The 27,213-nt window shown below is 43.6% G+C and overlaps 1 protein-coding gene across 1 annotated transcript in view; it reads right to left on the bottom strand.

Moving 5' to 3' along the window:
• The window catches only part of FCHO2 (FCH and mu domain containing endocytic adaptor 2), a 187,504-nt gene that overhangs the window by 71,581 nt on the left and 88,710 nt on the right, over positions 1 to 27,213 (bottom strand). Inside the window, exons 7-8 of the mRNA XM_040421467.1 lie at positions 7,431 to 7,529; positions 4,852 to 4,948 (exon numbers count right to left, since the gene is read on the bottom strand). Of these exons, the coding sequence (XP_040277401.1) occupies positions 4,852 to 4,948; positions 7,431 to 7,529 (196 nt within the window). The remainder of the gene's footprint in view (positions 1 to 4,851; positions 4,949 to 7,430; positions 7,530 to 27,213) is intronic.

Here is a 27,213-nt window from a genome sequence, read left to right on the forward strand (position 1 = left end):
CCAGACGTTTACGTTCCATCACAGTTTACGTTCTTCATTTTCATGGTGATTAAGACACAATCCACATGCCTTCATCGCCCCCTAGTGCATATAAGCTTGTAAGACATGACGACTAGTTTGTCACTCCTAAGTATTAGAGATTTACTGTATAACCAGAGGCTTATTATTCACAATGTGTACTGTCTATTCAGAATGTGAAGCCTTATAAAAAAAATGTCATAACTTGGTACAAAAAGACAAAGTTAAAGGGGTTTTCCGACTTTTTTATACTGATGAACTACCAACTGGATAAGTCATCATTATTTGATCAGTGGGGTGCAAAACCCGGGACCACGCCGATCAGTGGCTTTTTCGCAGCTTACCCTAGGGCCAGTGATGTCACATTTACTGATCACATGGCCTAGGCGCAGCTCAGTCCCATTCAAGTGGGAGCTGATCGGTAGGAGTGCCAGGAGTCAGACCTCCACCAATCTCATACTGATGAGCTCTCCTGAGGATAGGTCAATATAGGAAACCAGACAAACCCTTTTAATCCCTGATGGACCTGTGAAGGAAAGCACACTTACCTGCTCCCCATTGGTCTCTTCTGGCACTATGGGTCCAACCACATGCAAACTTACATCATGGATGGGGTTGCATGCAGTCCTGCAGCCAATGAATTGACCTCAGCAGTGGTGTGTCCCCAAGCAGTCTGTGGCCAAGCAGTAACATGATGCTTGCGGACAATTCACCGATGTGGCCTCATTGGCTCCACAGGCATACGTGGACCCATGGAGCCAAAACAAAGTTCGGTGAAAAGTAGAAGGAGGGAATTAAAAAGAGTCAATCCTGGAATACCCCTTTAGGTCTAGTCCATACCATCATTGCATATGTGGCCGAATTATTCACTAAAGTAATCCGACCACATAGAGCAATATTAGCATGGACGATCTATAAAATAAGTCACACGGCTTTATAATTTTCCAGAAAATAAGGTACCAATATGCACAAACTGGACAGGACAGCTGGTACGAAATGCGCAGGAGCCATGTGCGCTCATGTTACACAGATTTTTTTCCATCTTCTATGGGTGAAATAATATTTGCTTGCACTTAGCAGTGAGAATTTCACTCCTTAGTACATACCGTGCATACAAAGCCTGCAGTACGGCCGAGCAGCCACCGTAAAAGAAAGGTAGGTAGTTTCAGTATGTTCATTCCAGTCAGGAAAATGAAGCACTATTTTCTAACAGGATTAAGCACGGAGAGATTGAGAGGCTCTTTTCACATCTCCTGCATGCGCTTCCCATGCCACAGTGAGTGGCAAGGCTTTGCGTGCCTGGCACGGTGCCAGTTGACAGCCCAGCTGGATATCAGTGCACATCGTGACCCCCCTCCTGCAGCGTGTCACTTCGGGATCGTTTCCGCAGTAGAAAGTTTATTCAACCTCTCTCTGGAAATTCAGTGGACCGGCCATCATTCTGCTATTTAATCAGAGGGGGACATTTTATTTTTCTGACAGCACTAAAGCCAGAGAGCAATTCCTAATGAACAGCTTGATACAAGTGGAATTTCTAATGTTTTAGCCTCAATTAATTCTGCTGTCAAAACAAATGACTGCTCTTAGCGGCGCGATGTTAAAGCTGGGTCAGGAAAGGTCGGGGCTGGGAGTACACAATCAAGCTATTTTTCAGGATTTTTTATACAAGCTTTCCAGATCAAGTGCGAGGACGGATTATTAATGCAGTACAGACAAATAGTACACCTGCATTCCCATGTTATCTGCTAGGGAGCTGCGTGCACTCACTAAGGACTGAGAAAGCGAGACACGCACACCCTATCAGACAGGCACCCTAAGGCCTCTTTCACACGGGCGTCCCGGATTTGCTCCGGACGCGTCGCGTGTGCATTGCAGGAAACCCGTGCGAGTGCGCAGACAATTTCAGTCACTTTTGACTGCGATTGCGTTGTTCAGTTTTTATCGCGCGGGTGCAATGCGTTTTGCACGCGCGTGATAAACTGAATGTGGTACCCAGACCCAAACCTCTTCACTGAAGTTCGGGTTTGGGTTAGGTGTTCTATTCACTTTATTATTTTCCCTACAGAATGCTTACTGAAATGTCAATTGATGGGTTAAAAAATAATAATTAACTCACCTTATCCACTTGTTCGCGCAGCCGGCATAGTCTTCTTTCTTCTTATTGCAGGACCTGCAAAAGGACCTTTGATGACGTAATCGCTCTCACCACGTGGTGAGCGCAGTGACGTCAGCGCAAGTCCTGCTGAATGAAGATAGAAGATCCTTCTATCTTCATTCAGCAGGACTTGCGCTGACGTCACTGCGCTCACCACGTGGTGACTGCGATTACGTCAAAGGTCCTTTTGCAGGTCCTGCAAGAAAAAGAAAGAAGACGATGCCGGCTGCGCGAACAAGTGGATAAGGGGAGTTAATTTTTTTTTTTAACCCCTCAATCGACATTTCAGTAAGCATTCTGTATTAAGAATGCTATTATTTTCCTTTATAACCATGTTATAAGGGGAAATAATAAAGTGAATAGAACACCTAACCCAAACCCGAACTTCAGTGAAGAAGTCCGGGTTTTTCTCACGCACGCGCATGCAAAACGCATTGCACTCGCGCAGAAAAAAAATGAATGGAACGCAATCAAAACTGACTGAAATTGCAGTCACTACTCGCACGATTTTCCCTGAACGCACCTGCATCGCATCCGGCCCTCACCTGCGACGCCCGTGTGAAAGAGGCCTTACACTGCATGGCTCCTCACATGAGGATCACTTACCTTATATATTCCTAGGAACAATAATACACTTGGCGTCTACTTAAAATGTTGCAGAATAATACAGCGGCCGGGCTGTAAAACTTATATATTGTATCCCCCCTATAGGTTTCATGTCTACCTCTCAGCAGACAGAACTCATTCTGACAAATGCAGCTTCCTGTACGCCCATGAGCTTAGTGGTGGCTAAATGGAGAGTTCTGGTGATAAGGTCAGCCTTTCATCATATTATAATTAAAAATGTCTTCTTATTTAACACATATAAAGAATACATTATGGATTTTCACAAAAACAATTTCTTTGGTTAAAAACAACATAACATTAGAAGAGTTTGGGTTAAGATTTTAATTTGAAATCTTCGACCAATAATCCAGCACCTACAAGAACACAGGGAAGCCAAATTAACCAGTTCATGACCAGGCCACTTACCCCCCTTCCTGACCAGACATTTTCTGTTTTTTTTTTAGTAAATGCGTCTTTGAAAGCCATAACTTTTTTCTCTTCCATTTAGTTATGTAAATTTTTGTACCTTTTTCCGGTGATACAAGGGACTTTATTTTTGTGTCTTTTTTTATACAATGGATAATGAAAAATAAAATGAAAACAGTATGTTTGTTTTTCACATTTTGTTTTACTAGCACAAAGTGCAAGTAAAATACTTTAAATGTCTCTTATGTCATTTTGATATATGGGATGTACTGTATGTCATAGTCGCCGGGAATAAAGCTACATTGTGGTAGTTTATTTTTTATTTAGTATTTATTTTGCAAAAAAAAAAATATTTTACACTTTCTGCCCTCCATAGGGTCATACAAAACCTGGAAGGCATTGATATTCATTTTTTTTTATATTGTTAATTTATACTGTAATTAGCGTTCCCATAGATCCCAGTTGCAAGGGGAATACAGCCCTCTCCAATCTTTAAGTAGTCTGTTGAGACTCACTGCAGAGCTGATGTAGGTCTGCTAAGACCCAGCAGCTTGTGCAGACACTCGGACCCAACGATCACATGATCCCTAGGACTAATGCCGGAAGTTTTACTGTCACTTCCCGATTTGATTATTGTACAACTCTTATCTTGCAAGGACGTTCAGAAATGTCTTTGCAGAGCGATATGCTGACCGTCCGGACATATAAAGTCTATGGAAGTTCAGCAAGTGGTTAGCGTAATTTTACTGTCCAAAGTTGCTGTGAAAAATGAAAGGTGGAATCTGATTGGTTGCTATGGGCAACTAAGCCAGTTCTACTTTACACCAGTTTGATAAGTTTGCACCGAGTAGGAATAGGAAGGGAGGGGGGGGGGGCGGGGGACTCCATCCTTGCCCTAGTGATGGTGCACTGGTGATGGATATGCAGTGTGGATTACCCACCTCCTCAAAATAAAAAACAAATCTACTCACCTCTTCAATCCCCTCCGCTCCACTCTTACGCTCTGTCTTGGTTATCAAGCAACCAGGACATAAGCACTGCAACCACTTAGTGGCCTCTGCAGTTGCATTTCAGAAAAGCATTCATCAGGTGAAAGCATTGTTGATGTGAACACCTAAATCATTGTGGGAAGATCGTTCTGTGTGGACAGTGATCTGCATGGGACAAGTGATTGCAGTAGCGATCGCCCTTCCCCGTACAGTGGAGGCGATTGCTGAATGTAAATATATCTGGAATAGGAAAAGGCTGGACATGGATGGACTAGATTCGAGAGGTACTGTACATCAATACAGGTAGTGCAGTAATAAACTTTTTAAAGCTCTTCTTGTAAAACATTTTCATAAGTATAAAAAACTGGCTGCTGCTTTAAACTTTGTTTCAATGGAGCTTATAAGATGGTGGCAAACAGTGAGAAAAGACGTGCGTGTCCCTCCATAGCCTGACAGCCAGCTAAACACAAACTCTATAGGGGAGGGGGGAAGCAACAAGCGTTTCCCAAATCAATCAGGCACGCCACTCAGAAGTCTCTGAAACCACGTGGGATTTATCACAAGTGTCAGCTAACATTTCTGCCAGCTCTACATGGCCTGTGGCACAGATGTATGAGAGGGAAATCATCCGTACAGTACGCAGGTGGCTGCACTCACCGGGTCTTTCTTTCCCTGTGCCTTTAGATTCTGCAAACTTTTCCAGCAAAGTGTCAACTGTGATGTTCTCCATGTTATTTATAAAGTCTTCATGAACCTGGAAGAAAATGAAAGTTTATGAATCCCATTTTACCATCCAGCAGTCTCAGAGGAATCTGGGTTTGGTCAACTTTTTCATTTTAAAAGGGAGACTTTAATTTTTTTTTTTTATTAAAAAAAGGGCGGATGGTTTTCTGGATTTCGTTTTTTGAAGTCACTCCATGCCCTTTAATTCCCGTCTTGTCTCTTCAACTTCCACTTTGTTTGGAATTTTTACACAGCAAAACTTAAAGGGGCCGTCCAGCCTGTTTGTGCCATGCTTTTCAGTGGCCATCTTTACCTAGATCTATTGAAAGAATAATAGAGCAGCTATATTGTCATCCCAATTATAAAGTTACTAGAGATAACACCCTACCCTAAACAGTGGTAGTAAACTGACAGTGAGTTACCCACCTATATAAGAGTTGTATCTCTGTGCTCACTGGATAATATTTGCATTTAATTTTCAGTGGCATAGTACTGCTGAAGTGAAAAAGAAAACACCCTTTCTTATGGAAGGGTTTTTAGATTATTACAAATACAAAAAAGGCTAGTGTGCTCAAAAATATATGAAGTGTAAGGCTACTTTCACACTTGCGGCAGAGTTTCTAAAGGTCTGCGCATGCTGGAAAGCTGGATCCGTTTTGCCGGAACACTAAATACATTTCAATGCAAATTAATGCCGGGATTCCGCCAAGTGTTCAGTATTTTTGGCCGGAGAGAAAACTGCAGCATGCTGCGGTATTTTCTCCGTCCACTAAACGTAAGAGGGACTGAACTGATGCATCCTGAACAGAATGCTCTGCAGTTAGAATGCATTAGGATAAAACGGATCAGTTTTTTCCCCGGTATTAAGCCCCTGTGACAGAACTCAACACCAGAAAAAAAAAACAAAAAAAAAAACGCTAGTGTGAAAGTACCCTAACACTTTTTTCTACTTAATTCTGAGTGGCTGATTTAATCTTTCACAATTATTTTTTTTTTATTTCAAACTATAGAAGGCCTTTATTAAAAGAGGACCTTTCACTGGTCCTGACGTTACAATATAAGTACCTGGCAGTGTAGGGCATCTTGAGGAGATGTGGTATCGCTTATTTTTTTTCCCGATGGGCTGCTCCGTTCCCCCGCTGTGCCCTCCATTCTGGATTCCCACCTTGTATGCTAATCCATACCATTGTCATTTCTTCTTGGACAAGCTGTACTTTATTTAGACAGCAGGAGCAGACAGGAAGAGAGAAGGGAAACTGCATGTGCACACTGCGCGCGCAGTCTCCTCATACAGCTGATCGGCAGAGGTGCCGGGTGTCGGACCCACGTCGATCTGATATTGATGACCTATCCTGAGGATAGGTCGTCAATATCAGCCCGGACAGGGGCGGACTGGGAACTTAAAGTGGCCCTGGAAAAAAAACTAAAAAAGTGGCCCCGTTTTGTACTGTCCAAATTGATGGCAGGCAGGGCCAGCAATACCATATTGTGGCACATTATACCACCCCAACAGAGCCAAATACCACAGACCATCACAAAATACTGCCAGCAGCACATAATACATCCCCAAAAACTGCCAGTGGCCATGAGGAGGGCTCAGGCAGCCCCCTGGGCATCGGCCCACCTGGAAATTTCCCTGTGAGGTCTATGGCAATCCACAGCTAAGCCCGTACAACCCTTTTAAGGGTTTTTAGACACCTTTTGGGGCAAATTTTCTTTTCATTTTATTGCATTGATTTTGGGCGACAGATAATGTCTGCAATTCGGTTTTTAAGAAAAAAATAATAACCATTTGTGTCCTGTGGCATTGTAGAATGTGAAATTTGTCAGTCAGGATTCGGCACTTTCGTTAATTTTGTCCAATGAAAATAAATAGCGCTAAGGTGAACAGAGCCATAAGCTGGCCATACACGTTAGGGCTCATTCAGAAGGCTGTAGTGTTTTGCGGTCTGCAAAACACAGATACCAGCCCGTGTGCATTACGCAATTTGCGGACTAAACATGGCCGGCACTATGATAGAAATACCTATTCTTGTATGCAATTATGGTCAAGAATAGGACATGCACTCTTTTTTGAGGGTCACCGGAACGTAAGTATGGATGCGGATAGCACACGGTGTGCTGTCCGCATCTTTTTCGGCCCCATTGAAATAAATGGGTCCGCATCAGTTTCACAAAATTGCAGCCCATACATATTCAATCAAACCAGGCAATGGACGAAACATCTTTCTAGGAACTTTCTTTCCAAGACAGTGTTTGTGAACAAACTAACTATTGGACGAAAATTCTGACAGCTTAAACAATCATTCATTGTTAAATTTCACCCAAAGAACGATACTTTTGGTTAATATCGTCCGGTTTCATCAACTGTAGACGGTGTATGGTCACCTTGTATCTCACAATCTTTCTGTACTCTACAGGCATCCTTAGATCCTTACACGTATTGGAAGTACCGACATCCTAGATACGAGTAATAAACTCTACATATACAAACCAGATACAACATATCTTACCTGGCCTATCTGAATGTGGACCTCACTAACAGAATGGGAAAAGCAGCCGATGATCTCCTTCACACGAACGAGATGTGCCTCTTCAATGTCCTGGAATTTCTGTAAAATGTAAATCACCAAACGTCTGTGAATATGAGAGAGAGCGGACCTGTCCCGTATATACAATTACAATGACTCTCATATGTGCTGGAGGTAAACAGTATTGATTTCTATCAAGGCGGATGTCAGTAAAGGGGGAAGCGCAAATGGTAATTATTTTTATGTGGGAAAACCTATGCAAATATTGTTCATGTGCCGTGCTGGAAATCAATTTCCTAGCCAAAAGTCAATTAGATAATGTACTACATAGACGGCAATTCACTTAAAGGAATACATTCGCGTGATTAGCTTTTTTTTTCTTTTTGGCGATAAAAATAGGAATTAGACTTGATGTTAATTCCCTTTCCAGAGATTCCCTCATGACAGCACAGGAGGAAGCTCCCCTTAGACCTTCTTGGGACAGAAAGCAGAGGTTAAAAGGTCCCCCCCACCTCCACTCACCAGTGCTTTTCCAGATTACTACACCAGGATGGAAGCAACTGATTCATAAAAATAATCATAAAATCTTATATGCAATATTTACATCGTATTTAGTAAGGGAGGGAATGTACGAGTGCTGTCATGAGGGAATCCCTGGAAAGCGAATTACCGGTAAGTCTAATTCCTATTTTCCAGTTCATCCCTCATGACAGCACAAGAGGAGACGTAGCAAATTATAACTTATGGGGAGACAAGTCTAAGGACATTATCTCAGATATTTATCATTGGATAAAAATACAATTTCATAGAATCAGGAACAAACCTGAGACAGAAACTTTTTGAGATAGAATAACAGAGAAGAGCTTAGTTGAGCATAAGTGGCCATTTACTGAAAATCATTTGTTTTGGAGGTAGATATACCAATTTATTGCCTTAGAAGGGATAACTATAGTCCATACAAGACATATTCCCAGCCAGGATGGTGCTGCCTCCCAGTAGAACAGGTCTCGGTAGGATCTTTACTAAATTTCAGAGCTCTGTTCACATTAATGTTCCTTTAACTTCAGACTGACCCATACTATCTTCAGGTGAAGAGTATACTATACCCTATAAATCACATGGACGGTACCCATATATGTCTTGCATTCCCTAAATTACATACGATTTCTATTAATATTGTCCAAGGAGGAATGTGGCTCCAAATACAGCTTTGCGCTAAACTGTAGATCGTGAATAGGCACTGTAGGCTACTCCACTCACCTAATGATAGTAGAGTGCAAAGATTGAACTACCACTCATCTCCACTAGGCTTTCCCTAATCTTTCTGACACACTGGGTCCTTATCTGAGATATTTTTCTTAGGACCCTTTTAGCTTTAACTTAACTTCCTGCCTCCTAGCCTGGTACTTTTATGTGTCATGCCACTGCCCCGAGGTAAGTGGCCCCGGGCACAGAAGCCGTGAGGCGGCAGGCTGCGGGCACAGTATAATGTTTCCAGATAAAGGAAACAAGTCAGACAAACTAAGCCAGAAAAAGATTTAAGTCTGCGACCTTGTCAATTGAATGCAGCCTGAAAATTTTAACTCCACATTAAGTCCGCAAACAGGTGATGCTATCGTTTGAGTTCCTATTTAGATCCACACACGGGATCTTAATTAAAGTAATTAGAACTGTTGTGGCTATCCAGCTGGTTAAACACGTCTGGTTTACTTACCAATAGTGTTGAGCGAACTTGTGTTTTAAGTTCGGCGTCTAAAGTTCGGGTTATCGAAGAATCCAGTTATGGATTCTAAATTCCGTTATGGTCCATGGTAGCGGAATCCATAACGCGATTCTTCGATAACCCGAACTTTAGACGCCGAACTTAAAACACAAGTTCGCTCAACACTACTTACCAATCTTGGCGTATGTGCCGCCAAAGCAAGCACTAATATTGTCACGCAGTTTCTGCCAACACCTGGATACAGAGCATTGGTAAGAAGAGGAGAAAAGGCCCCATTCCAGCTGCTGACTTTTTCAGGCGCACTGAGGCACGATCCTGATGAACTCCACATGCACAGAGGCAGGGTTAAGGAACAGCGGATCTAAGCTCCATAAACCCATAGTTATCCATAGTGAGGTAACCACCAGCTGCATTACCCACTTCATCAAGCAAGCCAGGGGACCTCCGCATAAGAGGTACTGGCACAGCCACTTATAGGGTAAGAAGGATGAGGATGAATCCAACGATCGAACCCAGGCCATCAAGGAACCCACCTATAGGCTCAGACTCCACAGAGTCAGGCAGGAAGCCATGCACCGCCAGGTGGGTTTAGGGCTGTTAAGGGACCTCTACCCCGAGAGGTTTTCGCAAGGCTATTCGAGACCTGGAAGGGGAGGCCCGACCCCCCCTCCCGATCCTAGTGCCAGCCTTAGGCCCTAAAAGATCTTGTAGAATCTCTTCAACCCTAGAGTAGGGAACCTCTATGCGTCCTTCCAGGAACAGAAAGAACAGTGAGTGGAGGTGGGAGAGGCCTTTTTAACCTGTTTCCTGTCCCAAGAAGGTCAACGGGGAGCATCCTCCTGTTGTGCTGTCATGAGGGATGAACTGGAAAGTAAATTTATGCAATTGCTTTTCATTAAAAGTCCCAAATCCTCTAGTTTGTCTTCGGCAGCCTGTATGCGTTCACATGCACTGCAAGCTGCTCATTCTGGGTCACAGTGAAATCTGTCAGATGAGCTCTCTGCTGGTTCACTCTGTAGTCTCTCGAACAGTTTTAAGTGGACATCTTTACAACCAAATGAAATATATTCAGATCAATAAGATAATTAGAAGACTGTCCAAAAGAGCAGAGATAAGAACTTGTCAGATGACTGACAAGCAGCCTGCAGTGTATGGGAATATATGCAGGCTGCAGAAGACAAACTGATGAGAATACAAAACCAAATACAAAAGTGATCTTTATTCCAAGCAGGAAAAAAATAAAATAAAAATGGGATAACGGGGTACTGCTAGCAGGAAAATAATTTATTACAAGTCAATAAAAAGCATAAAAAGGCAATGCATTTACAAGGGTCCCCCTTCTTCATTACCTAGCTCTGATAAAGGGGGACCATCTTTAAAACACATTGGGCCAGATTTATCATTAGCTCAAGTCAGAATAATGGAGTGAAAAAGTCGCAAAAAATGCGCAAACGCTAAAACTGCGCACAAATTTGCGACTTTTTTCTGCTCTGCATTATGCTCGCCAGTTTTCTGAAAGTGGGCGTGTTTTCTTATGTAAATGAATCTCTAGACAGATTTACTATTGGGACTATTTAAAAAGTCGCAAAAAAGTCTTAAAGAAATGCGCAATTTCACTCCAGTGAGGACCATGCTCATCTTATGAGACTTTTTAATAGAACATGCGACTTTTTCGTAAAGATGTGCGACTTTTTCGTAAAGATGTGCGACTTTTGTAAAGCTGCTTACTGACGGATAAACTGCTACCGTCAAACCACATTTATTACAGTCTTAAAGGGCCGATCATAAATCTGACTTGGCTAAAACTGACTTTAGCCATATGTGAAAGTGGAGTGAGCTGTCAGAGGAATGATAAATCTGGCCCACTGTCTTTTTAGGCTTTATCACACAATCAATACAGTTCAATGAGAAAAAGGTACCCAAAGCCCTTAAGAAGCCACCATGAAAGACATGAAGAACTTTTTGCAGCTTCAACTTGCTTAACCTCCTAACAGTCACATTAAAATTGGAAAAACTGTCCCAAAAATGTCACTTTTTTATTGTAGATTTTTAATGTGTGCAGTAAATCTTGGTGGTGCAAAACTCAGGGGACACAATTGCATTTTTAACCCTTTAAGCTACTTTTACATCTGCGCTTTCCCTTTCCCCTACTGAGATCCGTCATAGGATCTCAATAGCGTTTCAGTTTTGGCCCCATTCATTGTCAATGTAAGTCAATGGTGAAGGATCCGTTTTCTCGGACACTAAAGAAAATGGATCCGTCCCCAATTGACTTACAATGGTTTTAGAGATGGATCCACCTTGGCTATTTTAGAGATAATACAACTGGATCCGTTCATAACGGATTCAGACGGTTGTATTAACCTGACGGAAGCGTTTTTGCTGATCCATGACGTATCCAGCAAAAACGCTGCTGTGAAAGTAGCCTTACTGACATGATTAATTTTAGTCTTAAAGAGGACCTTTCACTTGTATAAACTATGTGAACTGAGTATGCTGCCATGTAGAGCGGCGCCCAGGAATCTCACTGCACTTACTATTATCCCCGGGCGCCGCTCCGTTCTCCCGTTATGCCCTCCGATTCCTTTGCTCCTTAAGTTATAGTAGGCGGGTCTGCCCTTGTCCTGTGGGCGTCTCCTTCTCCTAGGCTGCAGCGCTGGCCAATCGCAGCGCACAGCTCACAGCCTGGGAGGTTTTTTTCTCCCAGGCTGTGAGCTGTGCAAGTGCAGTGAGATTCCTGGGCGCCGCTCTATATGGCAGCATACTCAGTTCACATAGTTTATACAAGTGAAAGGTCCTCTTTAAGGACCAATAATATTTTCCCCCTTTGTGTTCCAGCAGTCATAACTTTTAAGTTTTTTTCTTCTAAATTCTTTATTTTGCGGGATTAGTTGTACATTTTTTAGGAACTATTTTGGGTTATATATAGTGTAGTAACTAACTTTTATTATTTTATTTTTAGGTGAAAAATAAATAAAAAAATGCAATTTTAACAATTTTATTATAAGGGTCACTACAATGATCAGAATACCACATTTCAATATATTAGTACTATTTTCCCTTTCTTGCTGCAGCCTGTCAGCTCTGCAACTGCTCCCCCTACTCCTCCCGACTGAAGGGGAAGATGGGACCGTTTTAGTTGCTCATATCTCTAGCAGCTAGAGATGTGGGATTAGCTGGCATTCTTCGCTTTCAAACAATATCAGAAGGACATCATCATCTTCACTACATGGGAAGATATCACTGTTAGGGTCCATTCACACGTCCGCAATTTCGTTCCGCATTTTGCGGAACGGAATTGCGGACCCATTCATTTCTATGGGGCAGCATGATGTGCTGCCCGGATCCGGAATTGCGGACCCGCACTTCCGGGTCCGCAATTCAGTTCCTCAAAAAAATGGAACATGTCCTATTCTTGTCCGCAATTGCGGACAAGATAAGGCATTTTCTATCAAGTGCCGGCGATGGGCAGTCCGCAAAATGCGGAACGCAAATCGCCGATGTCCGTGTTTTGCGGATCCACAAAACACACACGGACGTGTGAATGGACCCTTAGAATACAGCTGATACAGTGAAAGGAAAAGCAGGTTTTACCGCAATTATTCACAACTCAATTTCTAAGGCCCCTTTCGCACGGCGAGTATTCCGCGCGGATGCGATGCGTGAGTTGAACGCATTGCACCCGCACTGAATACCGACCCATTCATTTCTATGGGGCTGTTCAGATGAGCGGTGATTTTCACGCATCACTTATGCGTTGCGTGAAAATCGCAGCATGCTCTATATTCTGCGTTTTTCACGCAACGCAGGCCCCATAAAAGTGAATGGGGTTGCGTGAAAATCACAAGCATCCGCAAGCAAGTGCGGATGCGGTGCGATTTTCACGCATGGTTGCTAGGTGACAGTCTATTCACTGTATTATTTTCCCTTATAACATGGTTATAAGGGAAAATAGCATTCTGAATACAGAATGCTTAGTAGGTGATCAATTGAGGGTTAAAAATTTTAAAAAAATTAACTCACCTTCTCCTCTTGTTCGCGTAGTTCCCGGTCTCTTCTTTACTTCTTAAAAGATTAACTACCGGCTAGGACCTGTGGTGACGTCAGATCACATGCTCCAATCACATGGTCCATCACCACGGTGATGTACCATGTGATTGGAGCATGTGATCTGACGTCGCCAAAGGTCCTTTAGCCCACAGCTCATCATTAAAGAAGTAAAGAAGAGACCGGGAACTACGAGAACAAGAGGAGAAGGCGAGTTCATTTTTTTATTTTTTTTTAACCCTCAATTGATCACCTACTAAGCATTCTGTATTCAGAATGCTATTATTTTCCCTTATAACCATGTTATAAGGGAAAATAATCAAATCTACACAGCGCCTAACCCAAGCCTGAACTGTGAAGAAGTTCGGGTTTGGGTACCAAACATGCGTGATTTTTCTCACGCGAGTGCAAAACGCATTACAATGTTTTGCACTCGCGCGGAAAAATCCCGCAACGCACCCGCACATCTTCCCGCAACGCCCGTGTGAAAGAGGCCTAACAGTGATATCGCTTGTGTTGCTTGGACTAATGCAGTCATTTTGGTCTTGAATGAAAGCCTTCAAATGCCAGCATTCAAACAAGACCAGTTCCATGCTTCTAGCTTCTGCCCGTCAGGAGATATCAGCAGCTAAAGCAGCCCTCCCCTTCTGCCTGAGCTCAGCTCAGGCAGAACAGTTAAGTACTTTTCCCACAGCTGGAGCTGTGCTGGGGCAGAACAGTTAGGTGGTTAAAAGGGTTTTCCAGGACCCAGCAAGTCCCACAAACACAGTTTAATTACACTGGGAACTCACGTCATGCTCCTCTTCCGAAAACCCAGTTTCTGCTGGCCACATTTTACCAAGTTTCAGACCTGGGCTATGGATAGGATTGTCAGTGTGCAAACTTCGAAATCCATCTCATCTGTGGATGCCTCAGGGACAGGAATAGTTCTGACCCCGTCCAAAGTGGAAGTGCCATCCTGTCCATAGCTGGAAACTTGGCAGAGGATATGATATCGGTAGAAGCGGGATTTTCAGAAAAGGAATGTCACATTACTGGTCCATGCAACTTCGAAACGGTAGGTCATTTAAATGCAACACTTTATAGAATTACAGATTACCGCTGATTTTAGAATTGCTCTGAAAGAAATCTCCATTGCACACAATCACTCATTTCAGTAACAGCATTATAATGAGTCTGGTTGACAATTATTGTTATATGTACTGCCATTCTAGAGAGCAGACTCAGGAACGTAACCCTATTAAAGCCTCATTCACACGTCAGTGTTTTTGGTCAGTGATTTCCGAGCCAAAACAAGGATTGGAGGCTGCACAGACATAAGGTATAAGGGAAAGATCTGCTCCTGTTCTGTGTTTAGAGCCGCACCTGGATTTGACTCAAAATCACTGATGGAAATCACTGACTGGACGTGTGAATGAGGCAGAACACATGGCAATGCGATTAGGCTGGGCCTAAAACACAAACTGGTATGAAACAAATATATCAAAAAGAATAATCCAAGACGAAAAAGAGATACATGACAAGTGGCCCACCAGTTCCATAACTACGACCCAGCCTGAGGATGACTAACCAAAATGTCAAATACACCTCTAACTATTTTATCATATCATTCATTTCTTTTTACGAGGGCCCTAAAAATCTATTATGTCAAATGGTGAGAATTGAAAATGTAAATGTGCAATGTATCAATGTGCACAAAACATAAAAAAATTTTGAAGGAAAGATCCTGTGACTCATACTTCACGTTCTAGATGGTTTCAACATATATACAGACTGAATAGGAAGTTAGGTGTGCGCGATTATGAATGTTATCCACTAGGTGGCAGAGCTGCCTGCAGATTACAGATCAACCACAGAACACACAACCTGCAGCTCCTCTAAACACTATGGGGCACATTTATTAAGATCGCGTCTTAGACGCCAGTCTCAATAAAGGCCCTGTGTTGGCGGAGGAACCGTCGAAGTTATGAAGAGGCGCCGGCCCCTTCATAACTTTGGCGCATCCAGCGCTAGTTCTAGATGTAAGACTGCTTCCTAGCAGTCTTACATTTAGACCATTTTCTACGCCAAAAACAGGAGTAAATAGTAAAGGACACCCCCCCCCCCCCCCCCCCTCCCCCTCCCAAGTACATGAGATATAAACCTCCAGACATCAGGGGTCAAATATAGAATCTGTTTTGACAGATAATCATCAGCATAATCTCCCTTTTATGTCCTCCATTTCAATGCCAGTTTATAAAACTGGGAAATCAGAACCAAGCATGCAATTCACAGAGTGGTCTGGAATATTAACAGTGGGCCGACGGGTTATTAGACCAAGAGGAAAGACTAGGCAGCTCAGAAGAGGGGCAAGAAACGCTGGGAGAAAACACATGGGGACCATTCTTATCACTCTATACGGTGCCATCCCTCTGTTATTCCTGCTAAAAGTTTATGAATAAATGTTCATCTGGGTGTTACCTGTTGGAGGGGTGTCCATGAACAGCCTGACGCCGTCCGGTGGCAGACTGTGCGAGGGAACACCCCAACTGGTAACACGTCATCGTATTTATTCTAGTAGGAATAATGAACTAACAGCAAAACAGTCATAAGAAAAGATGCTCCAGAATTGTTATTTCATGTGAAATGCAATTTGCTTAAACAGGTCAGGAGAAGTGACAGCTCCTCTTTAAAGGGAACCTGAAATATTCAATATATCACTATGTGCATTTGCTTAATATTTCAAGCATGTTGTCCCCATAGTGACCTTATTCTGCTTTTGTGTTTCATGGTTCCAGAAAAAATAAAAAAAATAAAAACATTTTGTTCCACACTCCTGTCGTATGCTAATGAGTACCTTGGGAGTCAAGGAGGCAGTCTCTTGCATCTTCAAGTTAAAGGGGTATTCCCATTACATTGTTATCCCTTATAACTATTTGATTGGTGGGGGTCCTACCACTGGATCGTGCAGGACAAGGGATTGTTTGTTTAGATTTTCACACTGCTAGGCGGAGGCTTTTGCCTAGCAGTGTTGTTGGTGACGTCACCGGCACTGATGGGCGGGCTTTTGCTCTACCCTAGCCGTTATACAGGCTAGGACATTGCTAAAGCCCGCCCATTAGTGCCGGTGACATTACCGGGTTCACTGCAAGGATGCAAGAGCCAGCATCCTTGACTTTAAAGTACTCATTAACATACGGCAGGAGCGGGGAATAAAGTTTATTTTCTCTGCAATCATGAAATAGAAAAACAGGATAACTACATCATCGGGGACAACAGGCTTGAAAAAATAAAGGTCGTGCACATAGTTAAATGTTGAATCTCTGGATGTTGAGTTCCCTTTAAAAGAATACATCCAAAGTCAAATGACTGCATTATGACCTTGAGACACTAGAGGGCGCACAGGATTCAAAAGTGACAAAAAAAATTCTTGCTAAATTAAACCTGATTCCTAATTACTGAGACTCAATCCTTGGCACCAGACGCACATACAACCTTATCAGCAGGAGTGTTGTCACAGCCGCCCATACTCCTGTTTTGGCCCCATATAATATAAACTAAACAGATAAAACACCACAACTATTGCATGCACATTCTGCCAGCACATTGCTAGACGGAGATGCCTGCCATGGAGAACACTACAGTCTCTCAGTAGCATGAAACAAACCTGTGTATGACCACGTTCGGACACGCTAGATTTTTATTCAAGGCTTTTGAACACAGCATTAAAAAAGACTGCATCAAAATCTAGGACAGGGCCCATAGACTATTTTGGGGCACAGCTTGGTACAAAAAGGAATGGTATGTCTGAAAGCAACCATTTCCGTCTGGCACACGTTGCGGATTATGCACGATTTTTACGTGCGGAATAGACTACAACGTAGTACAGCAGCAGATCTCACAAGTCTCATGTATGCTTTGCTATTACATTCCGTGCGGACACTGACCTGCCGTGTGGATTTCAAAATCCGCAGCGTGTCCAAAAAATTTTTGCACCTTTTTTAACGCAAGGGTGAGAACTGCGGCAAAACAGCATCAAATCCGCACCAAAAAACAAAAGCAACACATGCGGTTTGTGGGGCAGATTTGCAGAAATCCTGTTTGCACACCGCCACCTGTGTACGGGTAGCCTTTCAGAGGATCTTCACTATAGACGCAGATACTAGGATTTCTCCCTTGGAAGCCATGCATAGGACATTTGGTCAGAACTCTGGCAACTGAAATTTAATGTGGATAAGTGCAAGATAATGCACCTGGGGCGTAAAAACCCAAGGGCAGAATATAGAATATTTGACACAGTCCTGACCTCAGTATCTGAGGAAAGGGATTTAGGAGTAATTATTTCAGAAGACTTAAAAGGTGGCAAGACAATGTAATAGGGCAGCACGAAATGCCAGCAGAATGCTTGGATGTATAGGGAGAGGTATAAGCAGTAGAAAGAGTGAAGTGCTTATGCCGCTGTACAGAACACTGGTGAGACCTCACTTGGAGTATTGTGCGCAGTACTGGAGGCCATATCTCCAGAAGGATATAGATACTCTAGAGAGAGTTCAGAGAAGAGCTACTAAACTGGTACATGGATTGCAGGATAAAACTTACCAGGAAAGGTTAAAGGACCTTAATATGTATAGCTTGGAAGAAAGAAGAGACAGAGGGGATATGATAGAAACTTTTAAATACATAAAGGGAATCAACTCGGTAAAGGAGGAGAGCATATTTAAAAGAAGAAAAACTACCACAAGAGGACACAGTTTTAAATTAGAGGGGCAAAGGTTTAAAAGTAATATAAGGAAGTATTACTTTACTGAGAGAGTAGTGGATGCATGGAATAGCCTTCCTGCAGAAGTGGTAGCTGCAAATACAGTGAAGGGGTTTAAGCATACATGGGATAGGCATAAGGCTATCCTTCATATAAGATAGGGCCAGGGACTATTAATAGTATTCAGATATATTGGGCAGACTAGATGGGCCAAATGGTTCTTATCTGCCGACACATTCTATGTTTCTATGTTCTATGTTTCTATTTCCTACTAATAGATTTCACCTGTGAACATTTACATTGGGACCTGATGCACTTACTATTAGGCCTCATGCACACGACCGTATGGCTTTTTCAGTGTTTTGCGGTCCGTTTTTCACGCATCCGTTGTTCCGTTTTTTGTTTCCGTTGTGTTTCCGTTTTGTTTTTCCGTTCCGTATGGCATATACAGTATACAGTAATTACATAGATAAAATTGGGCTGGGCATAACATTTTCAATAGATGGTTCAGCAAAAAACGGAACGGAAACGGAAGACATACGGATGCATTTCCGTATGTGATCCGTTTTTTTTGCGGACCCATTGACTTGAATGGAGCCAAGCACCGTGATTTGCGGACAAGAATAGGACATGTTCTATCTTTTCACGGTACGGAAATACTGAAACAGAATGCACACGGAGACACTTCAGTTTTTTTTGCTGAACCATTGAAATAAATGGTTCAGTATATGTTCCGCATACTGAACTACAAAAACGGCCACTATACTGAACGCAAAATACTGTCGTGTGCATGAGCCCTTACTGTAAGGACAACTAGGAAAAGAGCTGAGAAGTCTATTAAATACAAAACACATTTATGCAAGGCACGCAAACAGGAAAACGCCAGCAGGAAACATGTGATGGGTGAGACGGCAACTGTGCTGACATCAGCGAATGTAAGAGCAGCATCCTGCAGTTTAATATCTGGGATCGCCCCTGTCGTCAGCGGACTGACCGGGAAATCCACAGTAACTTCTAAAGAGGAGTCCAAAAGAGCGGTCCTAGCAGCAACATGCCAATACAAAAACAGCACTATATACTAGACTATAATATAACGCAATAACCGCAATATATACTGTATGCTAGAATAGAAGTATACAATGTAAAAAGAGCACTATTAGGCTACTTTCACACTTGCGTTTTAGTTTTCCAGTATTGAGTTCCGTCATAGGGTCTCAATACAAAAAAAAAAAAAAGCTTCAGGTTTTGTCCCCTAGTCATTGTCAATAGGGACAAACCTGATCAGAACGGAATGCTCCAAAATGCATTCCGTTCCGTTTAGTTGCGTTCCCATACCCATACCAACATGTTGTATTTTGCTTTCCGTCCTGGGATGCAGCGCAAGACAGATCCGGCATGACCTCCAATACAAGTCAATGGGGACGGATCCGTTTTCTCTGGCACTATCAGCCACAATAGAAAACGGATCCGCCTTGGGTATGTTAAAGATAATACAACCGGATCAGTTCATAACGGATGCAGATGGTTGTATCATCAGTAACAGAAGCGATTTTGCTGAACCGGATCCAGTAAAAACCCATGTGAGAAAGTAGCCTTACCTAGACTATACTATAATGCAACAGCAACAATATATACTGTACACTAGACCTTGGGGGACCTGCGGAAGCAGTGGACTGAATCTGGAGTAGAAACATCCAGAGCCACCGTGTACAGGCGTGTGCAGGAAATGGGCTACAGGTGCCGCATTCCCCAGGTCAAGCCACTTTTGAACCAGAAACAGCGGCAGAAGCGCCTGACCTGGGCTACAGAGAAGCAGCACTGGACTGTTGCTCAGTGGTCCAAAGTACTTTTTTCGGATGAAAGCAAATTTTGCATGTCATTCGGAAATCAAGGTGCCAGAGTCTGGAGGAAGACTGGGGAGAGGGAAATGCCAAAATACCTAAAAGTCCAGTGTCAAGTACCCACAGTCAGTGATGGTCTGGGGTGCCATGTCAGCTGCTGGTGTTGGTCCACTGTGTTTTATCAAGGGCAGGGTCAATGCAGCTAGCTATCAGGAGATTTTGGAGCACTTCATGCTTCCATCTGCTGAAAAGCTTTATGGAGATGAAGATTTCATTTTTCAGCACGACCTGGAACCTGCTCACAGTGCCAAAACCACTGGTAAATGGTTTACTGACCATGGTATTACTGTGCTCAATTGGCCTGCCAACTCTCCTGACCTGAACCCCATAGAGAATCTGTGGCATATTGGGAAGAGAAAGTTGAGAGACGCAAGACCCAACACTCTGGATGAGCTTAAGGCCGCTATCCTGGACCCCCATAACATCTCAGCAGTGCCACAGGCTGATTGCCTCCATGCCACATTGCCGCATTGAAGCAGTCATTTCTGCAAAAGGATTCCCGACCAAGTATTGAGTGCATAACTGAACTTAATTATTTGAAGGTTGACTTTTTTTGTATTGAAAACACTTCTTTTATTGGTCAGATGAAATATGCTAATTTTTTGAGATAGGAATTTGGGGTTTTCATGAGCTGTATGCCAAAATCATCAATATTAAAACAAGAAAAGGCTTGAACTACTTCAGTTGTGTGTAATGAATCTAAAATATATGAAAGTCTAATGTTTATCAGTACATTACAGAAAATAATGAACTTTATCACAATATGCTAATTTTTTGAGAAGGACCTGTACTAGAAGACTATAATACAAGGCAAAAACAGCAACGATGCGAGTGCCTGGTGGGTCAATGGCCCACATACCTAATGTGAGCAGTCCTAGACATGGACATAAAATGCACCAACATCTGGTGCATTTTGGCAAATCCACTTTTAGAAAACTTAAATTTCATCTAACTTGTTAAAGGGGCATGGCCTAAGATACAACATTTTGCATCAAAATTGTCCCCCAATTCTGGAATACAATTCTGTCTCAAAGTAAGCCAACCAGTAAGTGGTAAAAAGGCAAAATTGTCTGGCCGTGAACCAAATCCATCGTTCATCCAGAGCCACTGTCATTGCTCTGGTGCATGTCTAGACAGCCGGACTTTACACGGCCCCAATACATGTACTGCCCCCCCCCCCCAAATAATGCAGGTCCCAGGATTCATTATCCACTATTCACGCGTGTATTCCATAATGGAACAGCACTGCTACATGTGTTACTGAAAATACCCCAATGAATCCTTCCAGACCTCACAGATTTTGGTGGAGAATAATGCAGATGTTAACAGCACCTTAGGCTACTTTCACACCTGCGTTAGGTGCGGATCCGTCTGGTATCTGCACAGACGGATCCGCACCTATAAATGCAAACGCTTGGATCCGTTCAGTACGGATCCGTCTGCATAACTTGGAAAAAAAAAAAAGTCTAAGTGTAAGTCAAACGGATCCGTCCTGACTTGACATTGAAAGTCAATGGGGGACGGATCCGTTTACAATTGCACCAATATTGTGTCAATGTAAACGGATCCGTCCCCATGGACTTACGTTGTAAGCAGCGTTTTGGTGTCCGCCTCCAGAGTGGAATGGAGGTGGAACGGAGCCAAACTGATGCATTCTGAACGGATCCGCATCCATTCAGAATGCATTGGGGCTGAACTGATCCGTTTGGGGCCGCTTGTGAGAGCCTTGAAACAGATCTCACAGGCGGACCCTGAAACGGCCGTGTGAAAGTAGCCTAAAAGACACCGGCTGATGAACACTAATAGCTACCATTGAGACCATAGAGATTATCCAACAGTTTTCCATAAATCCTGAAAAACGGACAAATCTGTATACCTAGAGCACATCTACTGCAGGTCCGGCATCAGAGGGCTTAGGATGAACACAGGTTCAGCCCAGATACTAGAATTTGAAACCTGTGTTTCTCTCTGTTCTCACGTTCAGACCAAAATCATCCTCATATTCAGTGCATGTGAATTTTTATTTTTTAACCCTGCGCACATGCTCTAGAAAATAATCCACGCTGAAGAGAAAAAAAAATAATAACTCTGCAAAGATGGGTAGCAAGCTACTTCTTATTACAGATTTCCCAAGGAAAAGCCGATGCGTGGGACAAATCTGAGCGTCTGCATCCGATTTTAAAGTGAATACATGTGAACGCACCATAAGAACACAGATTGAGGCCAAAAATATGTTCTTTTTGCAATAAAACATTACAATCAGCAATGGCTGCCATCTGCTGGGGTCCCTGGAGCGGCTCTTGCGCAGTATACACTGGAATGCAGACTATTTGGATTTAATTAAATTGCCTACGACTGGAATTTCTGCTGTAACACAAAAGAGGCGACATGTATTACACAAGAATTTCCAGTGGTAAACCGGCCACCAGTTTATAGCTGCTTAAATAGCAAGTTGTCCAAGCTTGTGGCAGAACAAGTTGACTTCTTCTGGCATTTTACATAGGAAATTAAGTGTACACAGGGGTGCGGCATTCTACATTAATCCAGATGGCATGGCTGAACGTGTGCCAGGCTCTGGTTACTCATAACAACCTGTTCACGTCACCTCTTCCAAAACTCGCCTGCTGGATACCTCTCCATGCTTCATAGACCGGGGTAGCCTCTCACGTTACTAACAGCCTCATCCTATTTGGAAATGTACTATGCAGAATCAACCCGTGGACTACAACCTGTGGCTCTCCATTTAAACATAACTCACAGTCAGAGGGAAGGCTCGTTCATACACACTGACTTCTCAATACAGAACAAAGGATCAGGCATGCTGAAATCCAGAAAGCCCAATCCTTCTTTCCCGATATCTGCCATCAGGAGACAGTCAGGGCACATTAGAAACTGGGCCAGACCTGCAGAAAATGGCAGGTTTGGCAGATTTTCATCTAATGTGTATGGATTTTGATACTGATGACCTGTCCTCTGAATGAATGAAACGGTATGAAGCGGGAGCTCCGTATAGTATTAGAATGTATTGGCTCCGATGAGCCAAAGTTATTACTTTGCGAAGTAGAATTAATTTCTACTGTAAAAAAAACTTTTACCGAACTCTGGTTCAGTTCCAAGGTACCACTTGAAACATTCAAAGTCGATTCACTCATTCCTAATCAGTATCGGATTGGTTGGGGTCCGACACCCGGGCCCCCTGCAGATCAGCTGTTTTGAGAAGACACCAGCGCTACCATGCCGGGAAGCAAGGAGCAGGACACAGCCGGTGTCAGCCGGTAAGCACAGGAGCGCCTTCTCAAAACAGCTGATCAGCGGGGGTCCCGGGGATCAAAATCCTGGAAAACCACTTTAAAGTCATCAGGGGTTAAAGAAATAAAACGAGAAACATAAGTAGTGGTTTGGCTTGTACACAGAAGCCAGTGTGGTGAAGTGCAGATCTGATAGCTTTGGAAGCTTCTAATAATGGAGTATATTACATTAACGACCCTTATATCTGAAGAAGAGATCACTGGTCAGGGCAGGTCTCAGTTAATGGGCAACATTCCTTCCTGCTGATCCTAGACGGGCAATTACCGTATACAGAGAAACGCAAACAACTGTGGGAATAGGTAAGACAAAGTCAGAGATATGACCTCCAGATAACATGGTACTGAAGCCTACTGAGATGACATGTGGAGGAATCCCTTATTATATACTACAGACAGTAAATCCACACTTTCCTCTGTAGTATCACACCTTACATCACCGCAAACAAAGCTAAAGTAAAATTATCGGGCAGCACGGTGGCTCAGTGGTTGGCACTGGTGCCTTGCAGCGCTGGGGTCCTAGGTTTGAATCCGACCAAGGACATCTATATGGAGTTTGTATGTTCTCCCCGTGTTTGTGTGGGTTTCCTACGGGTTCTCCGGTTTCCTCCCACACTCCAAAGACATCTTAGATTGTGAGCCCCATTGGAGACAGCATAATGCTAATGTCCGTAAAGTGCACCGGAATATATAAGTGCGTAAAATAAATTTAAAATGATAAATTGCCGAACATTACGTTACTGTTGTAAAGTGTCCCCTTTTGCTGTTGTAAAGGTCAAATGCTATTCTTTAGAGGTTTGGGCTTTAATAAACTGAAATTGGGTATCAGATTATAGGCCTCTACTTATAGTCTCCGTCAGTGGACTCCAACTCTCATCAAAAACCCTGGGAAACACAATAAACAGAACAGCCAGAACCTTAGCTGAAAAGGTCTAATACTAAATACTGTCGTTTACATCTATTGTAGCAATTTTTGTGGTTCAGATGTGGGCCCATTCATTTCTATGTGAAATGTCTACAACCACATGTCTGCTCCAAACATGTCCAATTTCTACAATAGTGTGGCCAGCATAGACTTCTATTATGATGGAATGTCTCCTAGGTTTCCGTGGTGCATGCCATCATAAAATTCCATTATGGTCCGTGGTAGCGAAATTGAAGGCGGCGACAAGCCTCCCTAGCATCACGGCTGATGCTATGGAGGCTTATCCCCGTCCCCTCCTGACAACTCCCTCCCTCCCACCCCCGATACCAGATGTTTGCACCTGCGCACTGGGATAAGCAGCGGCGGACGTTCGGGCTTCAGAAGCAACGCGGGTGTCAGAGAGCAAGGTAAGTACATTGTGTGTGAGGGGCCCGGGCATACGGGGAGGGTCATTTAATGGTCGGATAACCCTTTTAATGAAAAGTGTCTGGACCACTTCAGCTGTTTCATTTTAAGATCACTAACTATGCCGGCACTGAATAAATATGACGCCTGCTCACGAGCGCAGTGGCTCCATAGCCGCCAGATCTCTGCAGTTTCAAACAGCGGAGGCCCAGGGCTAATGTCTGCAACAAATGATAATGCAGATTGCAGAAATGTAACCCTTTAGATGGCATGGTCAAATGTGACCACAGCATCTAAATGCATTAAAAAAATGGAAGCTCACGCTTCCAGATCAGTAACAGCTAAACCATGCAGCAATCAGGGGGAGTAGTCTTTTGCTCTAATGTGCTGGGTCTCTCTGAAGAGACCCGGCATATCAGAGCTGTAGTTCCTATTGAGGCCTGCAGGTGGCAAGGCTCCATAGGATAACCGCAAATGGAGCTTAAAGAGGACCTTTCACTAGAATAAAACATCTAAACTAACTATACAGACGTGTAGAGCGGCGCCCAGGGATCTCCCTGCACTTACTGTTATCCCCGGGTGCCGCTCCGTTCTCCCGTTCTAGCCTCCGGTATCTTCATATGTTAGGCTCCACCCAGGGGAACCTGCCGGCGTCTCCTTCTCCCAGGCTGTAGCGCTGGCCAATCGCAGCGCTCAGCTCATAGCCTGAGAGAGAAAAAAGCCTCTCAGGCTATGAGCTGAGCGCTGTGATTGGCCAGCGCTACAGCCTGGGAGAATGAGACGGCGGCAGGTTCCCCTGGGTGGTGCCTAACTATGAAGATACCGGAGGCTAGAACGGGCGAACGGAGCGGCACCCGGGGATAACAGTAAGTGCAGGGAGATCCCTGGGCGCCGCTCTCCATGTCTGTATAGTTAGTTTAGATGTTTTATTCTAGTGAAAGGTCCTCTTTAAATTGTAGTTCTATTGAACTACAGTGCTAGCTAAAAGATCTGAAGATGAAAAAAATAAATGCCGGACGACACCGGAAAGACGGATCCGGCATTTCAATGCATTTTTAAGACTGATCAGGTTCCTGATCAGTCTTACAAATGCCATCAAGTCAGTTGGCATACGTTTTGCTGGATCACTCTGCCGCAGGTGTGAAAGTACCCCAAGTAGAAAAAAAATATATATATGCAGTACTACTCATGTATTAGGGATCGACCGATATTGATTTTTTAGGGCCGATACCGATAATTTGTGAACTTTCAGGCCGATAGCCGATAATTTATACCGATATTCTGGGAATTTTCATTTTTGAGAAAAAAAAAATTTCCTACACAAATCTGCTGAAAATTAATGTTTATTGTTAATGTGTATTTTTTTGTTTATTGTTAATGTGTATTTTTTCATAAATCTTTTTCATTTATACTTAATATTTTTGTGTTTTTTTTTTTTACTAACTTTTAGCCCCCTTAGGGACTAGAACCCTTGTCCTATTCACCCTGATAGATCTCTATCAGGGTGAATAGGATCTCACACTGTCCCTGCTGCTCTGTGCTTTGTGCACACAGCAGCATGGAGCTTACCATGGCAGCCAGGGCTTCAATAGCGTCCTGGCTGCCATGGTAACCGATCGTAGCCCCAGGCTTACACTGCTGGGGCTCCGATCGGAGGAGCAGGGGAGAGGGGATCCTGTGGCCACTGCCACCAATGAGTAATACTGGGTGGGGGGGGGCGCACTGCGCCACCAATGTTTTTACTATTGGCCGGGATTGGGGTGGGGGCGCACTGCGCCACCAATGATTAATACTGGGGGGCTTGGGGGGGGGGGGGGGGGCGCACTGCGCCACCAATGAAGATAAGTCTCTCAATCATTCATATACAGGAGGCGGGAGCTGGCTGCAGAATCACATAGCCGGCTCCCGACCTCTATGAACTGTAGCTGCGATCCGCGGCACCTGAGGAGTTAACTACCGCGGACCGCAGCTGCCGTTCATAGAGGTCGGGAGCCGGCTATGTGATTCTGCAGCCAGCTCCCGCCTCCTGTATATGAATGAATGAAAGACTCCTCTTCATTGGTGGCGCAGCGGCCACAGCCCCTCCCCTCCTCTTGTCTTCTCTTCTGTCATTGGCGGCAGCAGTAGCACAGGGGGAGGAGACACTGCTTCCTTCTCCCCTGTGCTGCGAAGGGAACACAGAACGCGCAAAGAGCAGCGCGTTCTGTGTTCCCAATACGTTATCGGTATATCGGCAAAATAGATGCCGATACCGATAACGTTCAAAATCCTCAATATCGGCCGATAATATCGGCCAAACCGATAATCGGTCGATCCCTATCATGTATTACTGCTGATAATGGTCCAAGATCGTGGTGACAGATTCCCTTTAAAGTAATTATCTGATCTATCACATAAGGGTAGAAAAAAGAAGAATGGAAGCTACGGCAGATTCTAAATCCACCCTTGAACTATACAGTAACATCTGGGGAGACGTGTACCGCTTTATTACCACCGTGGCATATAAAGATTACTGTTGATCCCGCTTTCCACCTAAATTGCTCTCCATCAACCTGCATGTCAGTGCAACTTTTATGTTCGAGTATAAATGGTGACTTCAGATCTCATTTTTGTAAAAATTGGGCCTCTCTCCCGTCCTTCTCCCATACCATCAAATGTACATTTTTCTTCACTTTGGAGGATGCACAGTGGTAACTATACCTTATCTTATGAGTTTTAGTT

The sequence above is a fragment of the Bufo bufo genome, chromosome 2 (genome assembly GCF_905171765.1).
Source record: "Bufo bufo chromosome 2, aBufBuf1.1, whole genome shotgun sequence".
Lineage (NCBI taxonomy): Eukaryota > Metazoa > Chordata > Amphibia > Anura > Bufonidae > Bufo > Bufo bufo.